We start from the raw sequence: 16,736 nt of genomic DNA, 5'->3' as shown, positions 1-16,736 counted from the left end.
CAATTGCCCTGAAGTAAAAAAATAAATAAATATATAATAAATTTAAAAATATATTTTTTCCACCCCACACTCACTCCCCAGAATCATAGAAAGTGCTGAAAGATACAAATCTTCAGGTAGGGATTAGAAGGGTCTGTAAACCTATGCTTTCCTTTCCGTGGCAGTCAGAGGCAGGGGAGGAGTGAGGGTGGGTAGGGATTAGGGGGAGCACCTAGTCTAAGGATAAAACCAAGAGAGAAACATCGGATAACCTCAGAACTTTAATAGGCTCTTATCTCTCTATCTCTAAGAGTCTCCAGGTTCCCAGGACTGGTCAAGAAAACAACCACTTAAGAGGACTTGAGATGGGACTTGGATGGATAGATAGAGGATAGAACTGTCAGGCACAGCAAGAACAAAGCTTCAAAGGAAGAAGAGTGACAAGTATTTTTAAGCAAAGGGGTCTGAATAGTCATTAGATGGTATCAATTGCATGAACAACCATATTATTTAAGCTGTATAAGTGTTCTCACCTACTTAGGCAACCCAAACATATCCTTTCCAAAACTAAGGCAATGCAATCAGAGGCTGACCCACAAGACCCTATAGAAATAGGAGAGGTTGCCCAGGATGTTTAAAAGACTCATATCATACTTGTAACTGATTACTTCAACTATCCCCCAGTTAACCTGGGTTAAAGATTAAAATTTCAATCATCTCATTACAAACAATGTTCAATTTCACTACAACAAGAATGACATGATAAAGGAGGCACCTGTGGCATTAAGGGAAGAGCAATGAACTTAAGAGTCAAAATACCAAGGTTCAAATTCTGACTCTTCCACTTATTAGCAGTTGTGACGACCTTTCTAGTTGTCATAGTTCATGATGTATGATTAAAATAAACCTTCCCTGCCTGCTTCTAAGGCCACAGTCTCCCTATCTCTCCTTCATCCATCCATCCATCCATCCATCCATCCATCCAGCACCTACTGAGTATCTACTCTGCACTAGGCCCTCGGAAGGGCAAAGATGGATAAGCTATGAAGCCTACCTGAAAAGAGCTTCAAGTCCAGTGGAGAACACAGGTATGTAAATAGTCAGGCAACCAAGATGTCATGATAAAAATATGTACAGGGCTGAGGTGGAATGGGTATTCTACCTTTTATGGGAAAGATATAGGAATAGATTCAGAGAAGGTTGGGATTGAACTGAGTTAGGAAAGATGAGTGTTTATCAGGCAGTAAACAAATTTTTGATGGATAAAGAGACAGTGGCCATATAGATAGGCCCTGGCAGGAAGATAGAGAAGGATATCTCTCCAAGTAGATTGAACAATATTTGCAAGGGCACAATGTGAAAAAGCAATTGCAAGTAGAAGACATGGCTTGGGGAGAAGAAAGAAGAATGGACTATAAGGTAATTACATCAAGTACCTTGCAGTCCAAGCTAAGGAGTTTTAACTTGATCCTAGAGAAGACATAAAGCTACAGGTTTTCAATATCTGATAACACTATATAGAATAAAGATGAAGATTCAAGAGTAGAATCATGAGAGCAGTAATCCACCCAAGAGAATGGTGTTGGTAGCTGCAATAAAGTTCTAACAAAGGGGAGGACACTCCTCAGGACTTGGTAAAAGATCAGATGTGTGCTGGGGTTGAAATAGTTATGACTAAAAAGGAGTTAAGAGTGTCGAGAAATAGAAAATGTGTATGAAAGTAATTTCTAAACTTTATACACAGACTGAAGAAGCCTATTTTATAAAGTCCAATTAGATAGTGGCAGAGCCAGGACAAAAACCCTGTCTAGTGTTCATTCTCTTCCATCAAGAAGAAAATTTTAAAAATTCATAACTGAAAGCAATAAATAAAAATAGGGAATGTAGTCAGCAGTAGTGTAAAGGCTATGTGTAGAGCCAGAGGGGTTATAATCAAAGGAATTATTTCACAAATTATATAAATGTCTAACCAATATACTGTATACTTGAAATTAGCAACAAAATGAAATAAAATGCTTAAAAAATCCTCAAGTTAAAAAAAAACTTATCGGTATTATAGAAAGATTTAATAGAATCTTTTCTAATTTTCTCTGGAGTACCAAGGTTGTCTCAAAGATAGGCTCTGAAGAAATTAGCCCTGTAATACAGTAGGTACATGACCTTGTGCAAGTTTTTAACCTAAGCTTCATGTTACTCAGTTTTTAAATAGGGGTACTAATAAGACAATATAAAATTATTTTGAGGAAAAAAAATAACAAATTATTTAGCACAGTGTCTAGCATGTATTTGGTGCTCAATAATTTATATCATTATTACTAGTGATTTGCAAAAAAGATTTAAAATATCAGGCCTGTTAGACTACTATCCTGGGAAAGGCCTGCTTACAAGGTAGGCTCTTGGCTTGAACTTAAGGAGGGTTCTATTATTCCCAGCACTGATAAGAATGGCTTATCAAGCCTAAACAGTTTGTACACACAACATGGTTTATGCTGAACACTTGCTTGCTTTCTGGAGTTTGCAACTTTGGTACATGTTAGGCAGAGGATGCTCATGTAATTAGCCTCCAACAAAAGCCTTGGGCACTGAGTCTCTAATGAGCTTCCCTAGTAGACAACATTTCACAGTTGTCACGAACTGATGCTTGAGAGATTATGCACACCTTTTGTGACTCTACTGAGAAATGACACATACTTAACCCATGTACCTTTCCCCTCTGCTGACTTTGCTTTGTTTCCTTGCATTGTAATAAATCACAGCTGTGAGTACAATTATACGCTGAGACCTGTGAGTTCTCCTAGGAAATCAGTGAACCTGGGGATGACCTTCAAAATCTCTGACACAATTAGTCTCCCTACTACTCGACCTTAAAAACTATTTGTCAGTTTCCATACTGGAGCGGCATTACAACAAACCAACCAAATTAGTAGTACAAAGTCTAATTATTAAATGTTACTGATTTGTTAGCTAACAATAGTTGCAGATTTACAGACTACTTGACTTTTTTTATTCAACATCTCAACATAGAGAAATCTTTCCACTCCTTGTTTTTCTACCATTATTTAACAGGCCTTTTTCCTGATTAATCTCCAGCCTTGCTCTTCTCAAGATTCCATCTCAGTTCCACACAAAGCCTCCACTGGAATATCAGGTGATCTAACCTAAGTGTCAGGTGACCTAACCCATGTGTCATTTAGTTGCCTGACCAGAAAGCAAGATCGCCTACAAAATCCCCTTTCTTCTGTGTTATTATGAGTAAGATCAAACAATATAAACTGCCTGGAAGATCTATTACCAATTCACTAGAATATGCAGAAACATGAGCTAATTGAGAGCAGGAAGAGCAAGTAGGACAAACCAAAGGCTGGCCCATAGCGGAAACTGAAACACAGGTGTTCCAATATTTCTTCCAGGCTTGGAAGAAATTTTTGGCTTGACTGAATTTCTCATCCTTCAGAATCGAATTTCTCAGCATACTTCAAAAAGCACAATAAACTGTACGTAACAGAGAGAATTTTAATAAAAGCCTGTTGCCATCATGTCGAAGGAGTCCAGAGACCCAGGAGAGATGGATGTTTGTTTCACTTTATGATTAACTGAGCGTTTAATAAAGCACTAGTGGCACTTAACTGCCATGAAGAAACTAGGAATCACAACTATTAAATCAATCAATAACCTACTCACTGTTTTTCTTTTAAAAACAGAACTATGAACAACTACAATAAATGTCTCTAGGGCTATTTATTTTAACCCTTGAATGCCCCCCATGGTTTATCTAATCCATCCCTAGAGTCCTACATTTTTCACAAATATTATATTTACACTTGATCTTAGCCAAAAGGCTGAGAAAGTGATATATTATTTTTAAAATATCCGTTTATTCTCAGGAGTTACCCATGTCATGGCCCTTTCTGAATCACAGGTTCTACGACTAGGGAGACAGGAACCAAAACATTTATCCACAGGAAACAAAGCCCTGAGTACATTAACCCAAATAGGGAAGAAACACAACAGTAAGGTGCTACCGGGCTTAACTAAAGAGTTATCATTCAGGAATTCAGCCCAGATTCTCAGAATGTTTATTTTCTCAAGAATTCAAATATTTGTCTTGAACTTTTTAATATGGGCAACTGTTTATTTTTAATTAAGAGATAAACAAATCTGTGGCCATTTTTTGGTTAGTAAAATAATACATTTACCACTTTCAGTGTTACTATTATTGCTATTCTTTCCTTAGACTTATTATATTAAATTCAAATTAAAATAACTTATAAATTATAATAAATCATTACCATATAGCAAAAATTTATTAACGTCTCCCCCCAAAAATGTGTTTTAGATTTTAAAATAATTTATATTTTGGTCTTATCCTTTTGGAATTCTGAATTTTTCAGATTTAACAAATGAAATACAACACATATGCTATATATTACATAACAATCCCAGCAGAAATTGGGACAGCCCCACATTATTCAACACGTTAATATTTCTACACATACACAAATAAAAAAGTTCACACTGAGTAGGATAAACAAAGACTAAGAGTAGCCTCATCTCCAGTCAACTAAGAGCTTTTGAAGTTTTGGTCTTCAGCATTTTGGGGTTTAGGAAGGTAGATAAAGGACTATAGCCCTAAATTACATAAACCTGCAGAATTCCACAGCAGAAATTAACAGAGCTGAAGACTGCCACTGAGAAGCAATGCCATTCAGCCTGAATTGGGGGAACAAAACCACAGAAACATCACTAGGAGCAAAAAACAAAAACAAAAAATGAAAACAAGGAAATCAACTGCTGAGGAAGGCACTCTAGGAAAAAAGCAGAATTAAAACAACACCAAACCTCAAGATCACCAGCTATCCACTGTAACCAACTACACAATAGCATGTGGTCAACCAAGGGCAACCCAGGCTCCAGTCATTCCCTGGGACCCAAGAATATTTCTGGTCGGGAGCACCATGGCTAGACCTGCAGTACTGTATAATGCATTCTCAACATGTTAAGAGAAAAAGATGGGCCAGAAGTGACAATACATTCATGCACCTCACCCAGTGGTAAAACCAGAGGCTAAAACAACTGAAAAGCCAAGAAGTGGCTAAGAACACGCCTTCCCTGTGTCACATGGTCACTGACCAGGTTTTTAATGGGCCACTTCTCCCTGCTCAAAGGAATGCTGCAGTAGCTACTTGTCACAAAAAAAAAGTCAAGTAGTTCTGCTTTAGGTCAACTTTAGTAATGTGGTACGTCCACCAAATCACTAACCAGTTGTATGTAACTTCTACCTAATAACCAAGAAATATTCATACAGAGCAATGGATATAGACACAGTTTATAGTGCTAAAGAATACTTTGATACATAATACACTAATGTATGGGAAAGAGCCATGTACACAATGTACTTAATTCTATAAGGATCTAATTTGTTTTTGCTAATAGATTAACTCAGTAGACTGACATAAAATGTATACCCATATATACTAAACCCATAATTGAGAGACTTGTGAATAATTTCTATCCGTATCCTAAACATTATCTTTTAAATCCAAATGATAGCAAATCATAACCTTAACTTCATTAACCTAAAGCTTATTCCTTAAGATTTGGTGGGGTTGGGAGGGAGGAGTTGGGAGACAGTATCATAAAACAATATCAACAAGAAACAGCAAAGTAAATTTTGATTGTCTCTTACCTCTGCTCGACCTTCATAATAGGTTAACATGGACTTCGTTAGTACAAAAAGCCTCTCTTTATAGTTTAAAGGCGATGTTTTCTTTTTCTGCTGTGATCTTTTAATAAGAAACTCTTCTAAAATAGTGTTAAAATTCATCTCGATCTTCTGATCACTCCTTTTCCTGCCATTGAAGATTCGAGTATTCTAAAGTGAGAAAATGAACAGTTGAAATAAAACGTGACATTTTAATTTTCCAAGAATGTTGTCATTTCAAATTACCAAAGCAGACTTTATCTTCACCACAGCTGTAGCCAATGAATATGACTATGTACCTGGACTGACAATGCCCAGGGCACAAAAGCTCAACCTCCTTTCTTTCCCCAGTCTCGTTCAGTTCCTCTATATCCCAGCATTCATAAGAAAATCTAATTGAGGTTTGAAGACGATTCACCTTTTTTCCCTCCTCAGCATCCCTTAACCTTCTGGCACATTCTTCTGCTATTTAATTACAGGGAAATAAATATCTCCAATGGAAAAGTACATTTAATCAGCTGCATGGCTGGCTTAGGCTGGTATTTAAATTGCCTCAGGATCTTGGTACACAAAATGGATGAGCACATAGACATGGTAGATGTGTGAACAAAATGAATTACCACAGTGGTGGATGGGATTCAGTCTCCAGTTCTGACAAGGATGTAATCTTAATCAACCATCCTAGTCACCAGAGACACAAGGATGTTCTCTGATGTCTACATTACCACACTGCACAGTTGTCTTCTCAACCACAAAAGGAAAGGAAACCCACCCAGTGACAGCTAACCCACTCAGGGTACATCTAAATAAGGTCCTCAGCAATAAATTTGGTGCCTCCACATCCAGACTATATCCACACCTAGCTAAGCCTTCTAAAATTCAACAAAATCTAACTCTCTGAAAACCTAAAGATATGCAGAAAAGGCCTGAAGATTCTTATCTGAGACAGGTTGAATTAACAACAGTCTTTCCTTCCCTTCCTTTCACCACACTTTATAAGTTATTGCATATCAAACCATAAAGGCAATGGAAGTCATATGAAGAGCATAAGGGTCATCTGAGAGCATAGCCAGAGACCTGATGCTGAGTTAGCCATTGAAGAATTCTACCATCTTCACACTCAACCTGACTCCTCAGAAGCACCCTTGCAACTTCCTATTACCGATCTGCCATCAACCAATCAGGCCCCTCCACTTTCCATGTAGTCACTTTACAACAGCTTAACCTCTGCATGCCAGTTGCATCGTTTATAAAATACAGAACTAAATACCACAAAGTTATTGCAATGTTTAATGAGATGTAAGAAAGAATTTGTTATGAAAACACTACACAAATATTTATTATCATTTTTTTATTCCATTTTTCCTAGTGCAGAGCATTACGGTCTGGACTATAATAGTAGCTTTCCAATTGGTCTTACTTTTCCCAGGTTCTTGCCTCATTTTATACAAACTACATACTCCTCATTCCCACTGAATCTCTCTTCAAAAATACCACTTTCATCATGCCATTTGAATCATCAGAAATCTTCAGTGTCTCCTCAAAGCCTCTCTACCACCTGCTGGATCAAGTCAAAACTCCTTAGTTTGACACTGGAGGTTGTCCACAATCTGGCTGCAACCCAACATCCAACCTTTACTTCCACTGCTCCCCAAACACTCCACACCCAGTCAAGATACTTGTCATTCAATTCCTGGCCCAGAGAGTCTCCTCTCTCCACCTGTGAAAACCCCACTAGCTCAAAACTCACTTCTTCGATGACGCCTTTCCTGATGACTCCAATTAGCTAAAAACCTTCTGATTCCTGTACTCATCATCTCTGTATCACTCACCATAGACCTCATCAGTCTTCCATGTTCTATAGCAATTAATATACATATCTCAACTTTCAACTAAATTTTAAGCTCCTAAAGAAAGAGTTCTCTACCTAAGGAGATTTTTTTTTAAATGCAGATATCCTGGACCCACACCCAGATATTTAACTGGTCTGGGCTGAGGCCCATGGAATAATGATTTTATGTGCAGAACAATTTGAAATCCACTATTTTAAAGAAAAAAATCAAGCTCTTACACTAATTCTTTATACCATTCTTGCTGTATATTGCAGCCTCTCAATAAGCAGCTGGATAACGGACTCAATTAACCCATTACTATCCTAAGTTCAGAAGTCAGAGAAAAGCTCTTGTTCCTTTTGCATCTAAGTTGGTCCTCCTTACTTTAAACCAAAATTTTGGTACTCTATCATTTTTTTTCTGAGAAACTGTTGATGTGAAAATACCACTTCTTTGGAGATCACCTTTTCATCTTTGTGCAATATATCCTCAATAAGGGGTAAAAATGATGGCTTATAAGAATGGATCATAAGAAAAAAAGCAAGCTGTGCCTCGGAAAACAGGCCATATGCAAATGTGTAGTTCCCAGCCCAGCGAGTAATACCACAGTTACCAAATGGAAGTCAGACTTTTAGAAGGCCCTGTAGGATAAGTGGGGCATTGTTCATGGGCAGTTCCAGAAGCAAAAGGTCTCAACATCAGAGGCAGGAGATTCAGAAAGCTTAAAATGTGGGTTTCATACAGACTCACAAATATAGTGGACAATTTGGTGATGAACAGAGGAGAGGAGGGTTGGGGGGCTAGGAGAATAGGGTGAAGAGTTAAAGAAGTACAAATTAGTAGTTGATAGTCACAGGGATGGGGAGCATGGTAGAGGGAATGCAGTTAGCATTAATATGATGTCTAGGTGGAGGGCCAGAGGAAGGAGAGAGCAATTGGGGGGATCGTTTTATAAACTATATAGATGTCTAACCAGTGTACTGTATACTTGAAACTAATTTAAATAAACACTTTTTTAAAAAAGTAGGTATCATAAAATGGATCAAAATTCAGAATGGCAATCATCAAGGGCAATACTAGAAGTTAGAAAATAATGGAAAAAAATTCCAAATAAAGTTGGTTTCTAATCTAAAATTCAATACTCAGCCAAATTATCAATGCAGTGACAGGAGAATAAAGACATTTTTCAAATATTCAAGGCTTTAAAATTTTTATCTCCTATCCACCCTTCTCAAAAAGCTACTTAAGGATAAGTAGCTACCAAAATAAAGAAGTAAACCACAAACTACGTGAAATCCAGGAAACAATGATTGCAACATAAAAGGTTGCTGAAGAGAATCTCCCAGATGATGGTGAAGGAAAAACCTAAGATGACATTGAGCAGTAAGCTAAGAAAGCAACAAGGCCAAATCAGGTCAACTTAGAAGCTTTTTGGGAAGAATTCTTTCAAGAGATGAACCTGAAGGTATTCCAAGAAGATTTACAAAAAAATCAGTAAAACGTAGTTAACTCAATAAAATGAAAAGAAGTGAAATGAAATGAAATGAAAAAATCTATTAATTATAGGGAAAACAAAAAAAATATACAGAAAAGAAAAATAATCACAGCATGCTACAGAACTCAGCTACAAACAATGCCTAGAATATCATATTAAGATAAACAATAAATAATGATCTTACTACTAATACAACTATATCGGGGGTAACTGAGTGCGGGAAATGTGCTTGTGTGTGGGCGGGGGCTGTGCATTGTGAAAGAGAGCTATAACCCCCATAGCATTAGCAGGAAGTCAATAGAGCATATCTAAAATTAAAAAAGCAAGAAGTGGCAGCATAAATATGTTACTTAGAAACTGACAGTACTAAAACGATTTTTAAAAATAAAGATGGTTGCCTCTGAAAATCATAAAATTATTAGAAGATGGCAGTATAAAGGTGTATGTTCTCTGCTTTCCTCCCCAAAAGTCTATTAAAATTATAAAACATAAAGACCAGAGGAAAATAATCCCATCTTAAAAAGAACGAAAGACGGCCTTCAGCCCCAGATTATAAAGTATGAAACACATCTGTCAAATACTGTGAAAAGTGGATCAAAAGAAAAGAGGAGGCTGAGAGTAGATTTCCTAAAAGTAAACATCATTATCCTGAAAGGTCAATCCAATGACCTTTTGATAAGATCAATGAAATCCAGAGGGGTAAACAAGCATTAGAGAATCAGGGAGTATTCTTATAGAATTACTACTTATACAGAAAAAGTAATAAAAATTATAATTATCATTATCAAGCTTTTACTCTTTTGTTATATGCTGGCACTGTTCTAAGGATTAAGCACTTTAGAAGTATCAAATCATTTAATTCTCTCAATAAACCTTCTCAAGTAGGTACTAGTACTACCTGTGTTTTACAAACCACATAGTAAGAATAAGAGCCAGGTTTTAACTCAGGCAATCTAACCACAGAGCCAGCACAATTAACCACGATATTAGATGGCCTCTCTAGGGAAAGGGAAGGGAGAACTGGAAGAAAAAGCATAACAGGCCACTTTCAGCCTCCTAGTCTGGGGAGAATGCTGAATACTAGACTTTGACAGAGATAATTTCTGACTTTCTAAGGCATCACTAAAAGGCATACCAACCTCTCAGTATCAAAAACTGAAGGGAGATATTCTCTCTGAATAAAGGAAATAATAGTGCTGATGTTCTACATTAGAAAATGAAAATAAAACAAAATATCAGAGTACTTTATCTTAATCTTCCAGTGATTCTCCACACCACAAATAGCTAACCTGTTCAAAAATAGGAATCATAAAGAAACCAACTCTCAGTTACAAACATCTTCTTTAAATAAAACTCAAAACTGCAACTTAAGTACTTTTCTCTGTTTCTCATTGGAGTTGAACACAAGAACACTATTCTCTTTACCTTAGCTGCTAATCATTAAAAGTTGGGAAACCTTAATAGACAATCCCAAAATTTGTATGGAACCACAAAGACCCCAAATTGCCAAAGCAAACTTGAGAAAGAAGAACGAAGCTGGAGGCATTATGTGCCCTGAATACAAGCTACATTACAAGGCTATAGTAATCAAAACACAATGGTACTGGCATAAAAACAGACACATAGATAAACAGAACAGAATAGAGAATGCAGAAATAAACCAACACCTGCATGGTCGATTAAGTTACAACAAAGGAGCCAAGAATATACAATGAGGAAAGGACAGTCTCTTCATTAAATGGTGTTGAAAAACTGGACAGCCACATGCAAAAAAAAAAAAAAAAGGAAGGAAGGAAGGAAGGAAGGAAGGAAGGAAGGAAGGAAGGAAGGAAGGAAGGAAGGAAGGAAGGAAGGAAGGAAGAAACAAAGAAACAAAGAAAGAAACAAAGAAAGAAATTGGACCAACATCGTATACCATGCACACAAAATAACTCAAAATGGATTAAAGACTCTAATGTAAGATCTGAAATTAAAAGTTCTTATAAGAAAACATAAGTGGTAAGCACCTTGACATAGGTCTTGGCAATGATTTTTAGATATGACTCCAAAACAAAAGGCAACAAAAGCAAAAATAAACAAGTGAGACTACATCAAACTAAAAGGCTTCTCCAGAGCATAGGAAACCATCAACAAAATGAAGAGGCAACCTACTGAATGGGAGAAAATATTTGCAAATCATAGATACAATTCAATACCAAAAGAAATCTAATTTAAAATGGGCAGAATATTTGAATAAATATTTATCCAAAGAAGACATACAGATGGCCAACAGGTACATCAAAAGAAGCTCGACATCACTAATCATAAGGGGAATGCAAATCAAAACCACAATGAGATATCACCTTATACCTGTTAAAAAGGCTATTATTAAAAGGACAAGAAATAGTAAGTACTGGCAAAGATGTGGAGAAAAGAGAACCCTTGTGCACTGTTGGTGGGAATATAAATTGGTGCAGCCACTATGAAAAACAGTATGGTGGTTCCTCAAAAAAATTTAAAATAGAACTACTACATGATCCAGCATATTTTACTTCTGGATATTTATCTAAAAAAAAAAAACCACAAAAATCCTAACTTAAAAAAGACGTATGTACCCTCATGTTCACTGCAGCATTATTTACAATAGCCAAGATATGAAAATAAGCTAAGTGTCCATCAGTTGATGAATGGATAAAGATATGAGAGTGGGAAGGGAGTGGGTATATGTATATATAAACATATATACGCACACATACAATTGAATATTATTCGGCCATAAAAAAAGAATGAAATCTTGCCATTTGCAACAATATATAGACCTAAAAGGCATTATGCTAAGTGAAATAAGTCAGAGAAAGACAAACACTATATAATGTCACTTTTATATGTGGATTCTTAAAAACAAGAAGGGGAAAAAAAACCAAGCTCATAGAAACAGAGAGCAGACTGATGGTTGCCAGAGGCAGGGGTTGGGGTGTAAGGCAAAGTGGACGAAGGGGATCAAAATGTACCAACTTTCAGTAATAAAATAAGTAAGTCCTGGGGATGTAATGTATACATGGTGACTATAGTTTATAATGCTATATTGCATATTTGAAAGTTTCTAAGAGAGTAAATCTTAATATTAACTGGACTCACTGTGATCATTTTGCAATACATACAAACATCAATCGTTATGTTGCACAACTGAAACTAATATAATGTTGTAAGTCATTTGTACCTGAATTTTTTTAAAAAAGTCAAAAATAAATTTTTAAAAAGTTTGGAAAACTTGGAGGAAAAAAATGACGTAGATGATAGAGGCTCTGTACATCCCTCTGGCAACCAAATCAAAGTTGTGACAGAAACAAGGGGCAGCAGGAAGGGAAAATCATCAGGGATCTTGATGAATAAGCCACACAACTAAGGAGAAATACAAGAAAGCACCCTGCAACGGCAGAAGGTAGGATGGGGCGAGGACTCGAGTGGCTGAGTGAGACGGAAGCTGCGGCAGTGGCAGACGCCTCTTAAAGAGGCCACATTCGCAAGTGGATTTTCGCGGTGATGGACCTGCTCACTCTGAGCATCAGAGCCGATTTGGCTGCATGCAGGAGGCACCAGGAACTTACACAAAGATGTTATTGGAGTGAGGGCTGAGGTAAGACTCGCTCTGTACAGAAGTGCCAGTGATATCCATTGTTCCCTATTGACCCCTCCCCACTAACAGTGCACCAAACATAGTGCCACCATAGCCATGACATTATCGAACCATCAAACTGGATAACAGAGGTCTCTCCTCTCAGAGGATTCCCTGAAACTCCGCCTCTCCCAACTCGTGGCCCCCCCTGAGCCATATCCAGGTGTGTCCTCAGGGAGTCAGGTGATCCTTGCTGAGCCAACTCCAAGACTCATATTGGTGGCAGCTGGCCTCAGTTTCTGGTGTGGCCTTTTGAGGCAACTATAAGCACAACACCTGTGGATTGTTTGTTGAATCTTAACAGAACGCCCCAGAGAGGCAGAGGCTTGGGCTAAATTTGGCCTGCAGCTGAATCCCCCTCAGGACTGTGCCACTGAACACCTACTTCACAAATCCACACTAATAAGACCAGGAGACTTAGAAGCTTCACTTAGTACATAGAAACAGACATGGAAAGGCAGACAAAATGAGAAGACAAAGAAGCAGAAACCATATGAGAGAACAGTACAGAGCTCCAGATATAATAGAGTCAAGTAATCTAACAGATGTAGAGTTCAAAACACTGGTTATAAACAAAGATGCTCAATGAATCTTGGGGAAGTGTAGATAAAATCAAAGAGATAAAAAACAAAAATGGAAATGGAAATTATAAAAGGGAATCAGTCTGAAAAGAAGAACACATTATCTGAGATGAGAAGTATATTAAATGGAATAAACAAAGTAATAAACAGTGAATAAAGAAAAGGATCAAACGCCCTATCTAGAGGATGGGAAAGCCAAGGACACACAATCAGAATGGCAAGAGATAAGATGCCAAGACTATAAAAATAATTTAAGGAGCATATGGGACACTATTAAGGGTCCAAATATCCATCTGATTGGCGTAACTGAAGAAAATCAAGATGCTGAACAGCTGTTTGAAGAAACAATGGTGGAAAACTTCCTTAATCTGGTGAAAGAAATGGACATAAAACCCCAGGAAGCTCATAGAATTCCAAAAATCAGGGATCCAAAGAGGTCCAAACCAAGACATCATAATTTAAATGCCAAAGGTTAAATACAAAAAAAGAATATTAAAAGCAGCAAGAAAAAAACAAATAATTACTTATAAGGGAACATCCATAAGACTGGCAGCTGATTTCTCAAAAAAACTAAGTAGGACAGAAGGGTTTGTCACAAAATATTCAATGTGATGAAGACCCAGGATCTATTACCAAGAATATTTTATCCAGCAAAACTATCATTTAGAGTTGTAGGACAGATAAAGAGTTTCCCAGACAAAAATAATCTAAAAGAATTTATCACCACCAAGACGGTATTCCAGGAAATATTGGAGGGACTTCTTTAAGAAGAAAAAGCATGTATCAAAAACAGTAATAAAGAATGCTAACAACTACATTCCTATCAATAAATATCTTAAATGGAAAAGAATTAAAAGATCCAACCAAAAGGGAGAGGGACTGAAAGGATAAGAAAACAAGATCTCTACATATGAAAAGGAAGGGAATGGAAAAAGATGTTACTTTGATGAACCTAAAAGGTATTTAAGTCAGACAGAGAAAGATAAACACTATATGATTTCACTTACATGCAGAATATAAGGAATAAAATAAATGAACAAGCTAATCAAAAACAGACTCACAAATATAGTGGACAATTTGGAGTCACACAGAGGGCTAGGGGATTTATGGGGATGGGAGAATGAGGTGGAAGGCTAAAGAAGTACAAATTAGTAGCTGATGGATGGTCACGGTGATGGAGAGCACGGCATAGGGAATGCAGTTGGCATTAATATGTTGGCTAGGTGGAGGGTCAGGGGAGGGAGGGAGCAACTGGGGGGATCATTTTATGAACTATATAGATATCTAACCAGTGTACTCTATACTTGAAACTAAATTTTAAAAAAGTTTGGAAAACTTAATGCATTAGTCTTTGAACATTAATATGCTGAAGTGGACAATGGAAACTGTCACTGTTTCTCCTCTGAAAACCCAAACCACCAAGAAGTTACAATCTCTGTCCAGTGTTGCAAATCTGTGTACCAGACTAAATGCACTCAGTTCATGGTCTGGCATTTTTAGCCAAAAGAGTTTAGTACCTTTTTCAACATAAAAAGGTTCTGCCTGGGGCGGGGGGAGTGAGGGGGGTAATAAATAGCTTTTGGGCTGTCCATCATAGTCTATACAACCTTTCACGGTATTTTTTAATCAAGGGAACAGAGGTGTTAAGGTAGTCAGAGACATGAAAACAAAAGTGACTGTGAGTTATCAAATGATAGCATGGTAAGAGGTACAGTAAGAAAGAAACAAATGGCCTAGTTATCAGGGTAGATAAAGGATAAGCTCCTTACAAGGAGCAGAGTGATTTAAGGTTGTTGAAATTCTCATCTTATTAGGTTGAGCCCATAAGAAATTGTTAATATCCAGCACTATTTTACCTACAAAATCAGCAATATTATTTAACTCAATCAAATACTTAGTAACACCCTAAGATTAGCAGAGTTTAGTTAAAGTCCCTGGCTTCAGAACTTCTACATCAAAACACATTGCCCATTATACATCTCATCATAGCTTTATGACAAAGTTAGTGTCTGTTTGCAATTTTAAGAAATCTAGCATGAATAAACATCAGACTTCCATTTATCCAAGAAATCAAATGCTGTGTGCCTGCCAACAATATTTGTACATCATATTTCAGTTCAAAAGGACCTAAAATGGGTAGCTATTATACAAAAACAAATCTAACTATGCTTTCTGCAATACTCTCAGCTTAAGCTCCAATTTTCTTTTGTAGAAGGGGAATTAAGTAGTGGAAATACAAGCAAAATAAAATAATTGCTAAGCTAACCCTTTATTCTATGAGAATAAAGGGTTCATTCTAGGCTCCCAATTTAACATCAGAAATAGAACTCTTCCAGAATTAAGCAACATTTTAGCTCTCAGAAGAATGTAACACAGTAGTCTTCCTTATCTATTAAAGGTACCCAGTGAGGACCTGTGTTTTCTTAAAAGTCTTAACTATTTCTCCTTTCAGCTAGTTGATATGTGGTAGGCTACAAAGTTTTGAGTACTTGTCTGCTGACCTACTGAAGCTGGACTGGTGAGGAATCCAAGCATCAAGATATCTAGTAAAACCCTCATCATTCAATACCACCTAAAGGGAAGAAGATAATATCAAACTTCTTGGAACAAAAGGCAAGAGTTACAGAAGCCAGCTGACTTGCCTCTCCTCTCCTGGTAATGTACCCCCAGCTCCAGTCCACTATCACATGGAGCGTGATTGGGCTGCAGGCGACAAGTAAGCCTGGAAATAGACTGAGCAGTGCTGCACTATGGAGAGTAGCTTCTTATTTTCCATATGATACAGGTATATGCACAGCTATGACATGTACACTTTTTAATGCAGGTTCAGGTCTCACATTGCAGTTCCCGCCTGTGGTCTTTGGCTGTGATTGGGGTTGGGAACCTCCCCGTTAGTAAAGATAAATAAAAAAATAGAGATAAAAAGAGCGATGGATAGAGGAAGATGTTTTAGAAAAGAAGTCATGTGTGCAATACTTCCAATAATCAATAAATATGTTTACTATACAAGTTAAGCTGTCTTAAAGAGCAAAAGTTGTCGTAACATAAAAATATTCATTAATCAAGTGACCACATAGGCCCCAATCAAATATCCCTCCCACACTACTAAGTTCTGCTCTGTTGGTCATTCATCTTTCTTGAATAAGAAATGCAACAGTCGGTAATACAGTTGCAAATGAAATGTCAAATATTTAAAAGATGAGACTTTCCAAGAAGTCAATGAGAGTAATGTTGGAGAATTGCTCCCATCACACTCAATGCCACTGACAAATGAAAATCTTGCTGTTAGCGAGCTAGTAAAAAATAAAATAACATAATAAAAGCGTCAAAACAAAATACAAAAATGATTTACAATTAAAATATTAAGATACACTGTGGAACACCCTTGCCCTCCTCCCCACACACAAACCTATCCATTTCCCCCTTCCTCCTGGACACACGGGCTAGAGAGGATATTTCTCAGCCCTCTTGGCATTAGAAGGCCATCAAAGTT

The 16,736-nt window shown here is 37.1% G+C and overlaps 1 protein-coding gene across 4 annotated transcripts in view; it reads right to left on the bottom strand.

Moving 5' to 3' along the window:
* Positions 1-16,736, bottom strand: part of TEC (tec protein tyrosine kinase) — a 120,172-nt gene that overhangs the window by 71,896 nt on the left and 31,540 nt on the right. For 3 of the 4 annotated variants that reach the window (XM_016128158.2, XM_016128156.2, XM_016128157.2), the window contains exon 2: positions 5,666-5,851. The exons of the other annotated variant lie outside the window; for it this stretch is intronic. In XM_016128158.2, the coding sequence (XP_015983644.1) occupies positions 5,666-5,803 (138 nt within the window). In that variant the 5' untranslated portion in view covers positions 5,804-5,851. The remainder of the gene's footprint in view (positions 1-5,665; positions 5,852-16,736) is intronic. 4 annotated transcript variants of the gene reach the window in all.

This window comes from Rousettus aegyptiacus, unplaced genomic scaffold (assembly GCF_014176215.1).
Source record: "Rousettus aegyptiacus isolate mRouAeg1 unplaced genomic scaffold, mRouAeg1.p scaffold_m13_p_10, whole genome shotgun sequence".
Lineage (NCBI taxonomy): Eukaryota > Metazoa > Chordata > Mammalia > Chiroptera > Pteropodidae > Rousettus > Rousettus aegyptiacus.
The sequence above is the reverse complement of the archived record's forward strand: the minus strand, read 5'-3'. Positions and strand labels throughout refer to the sequence as shown.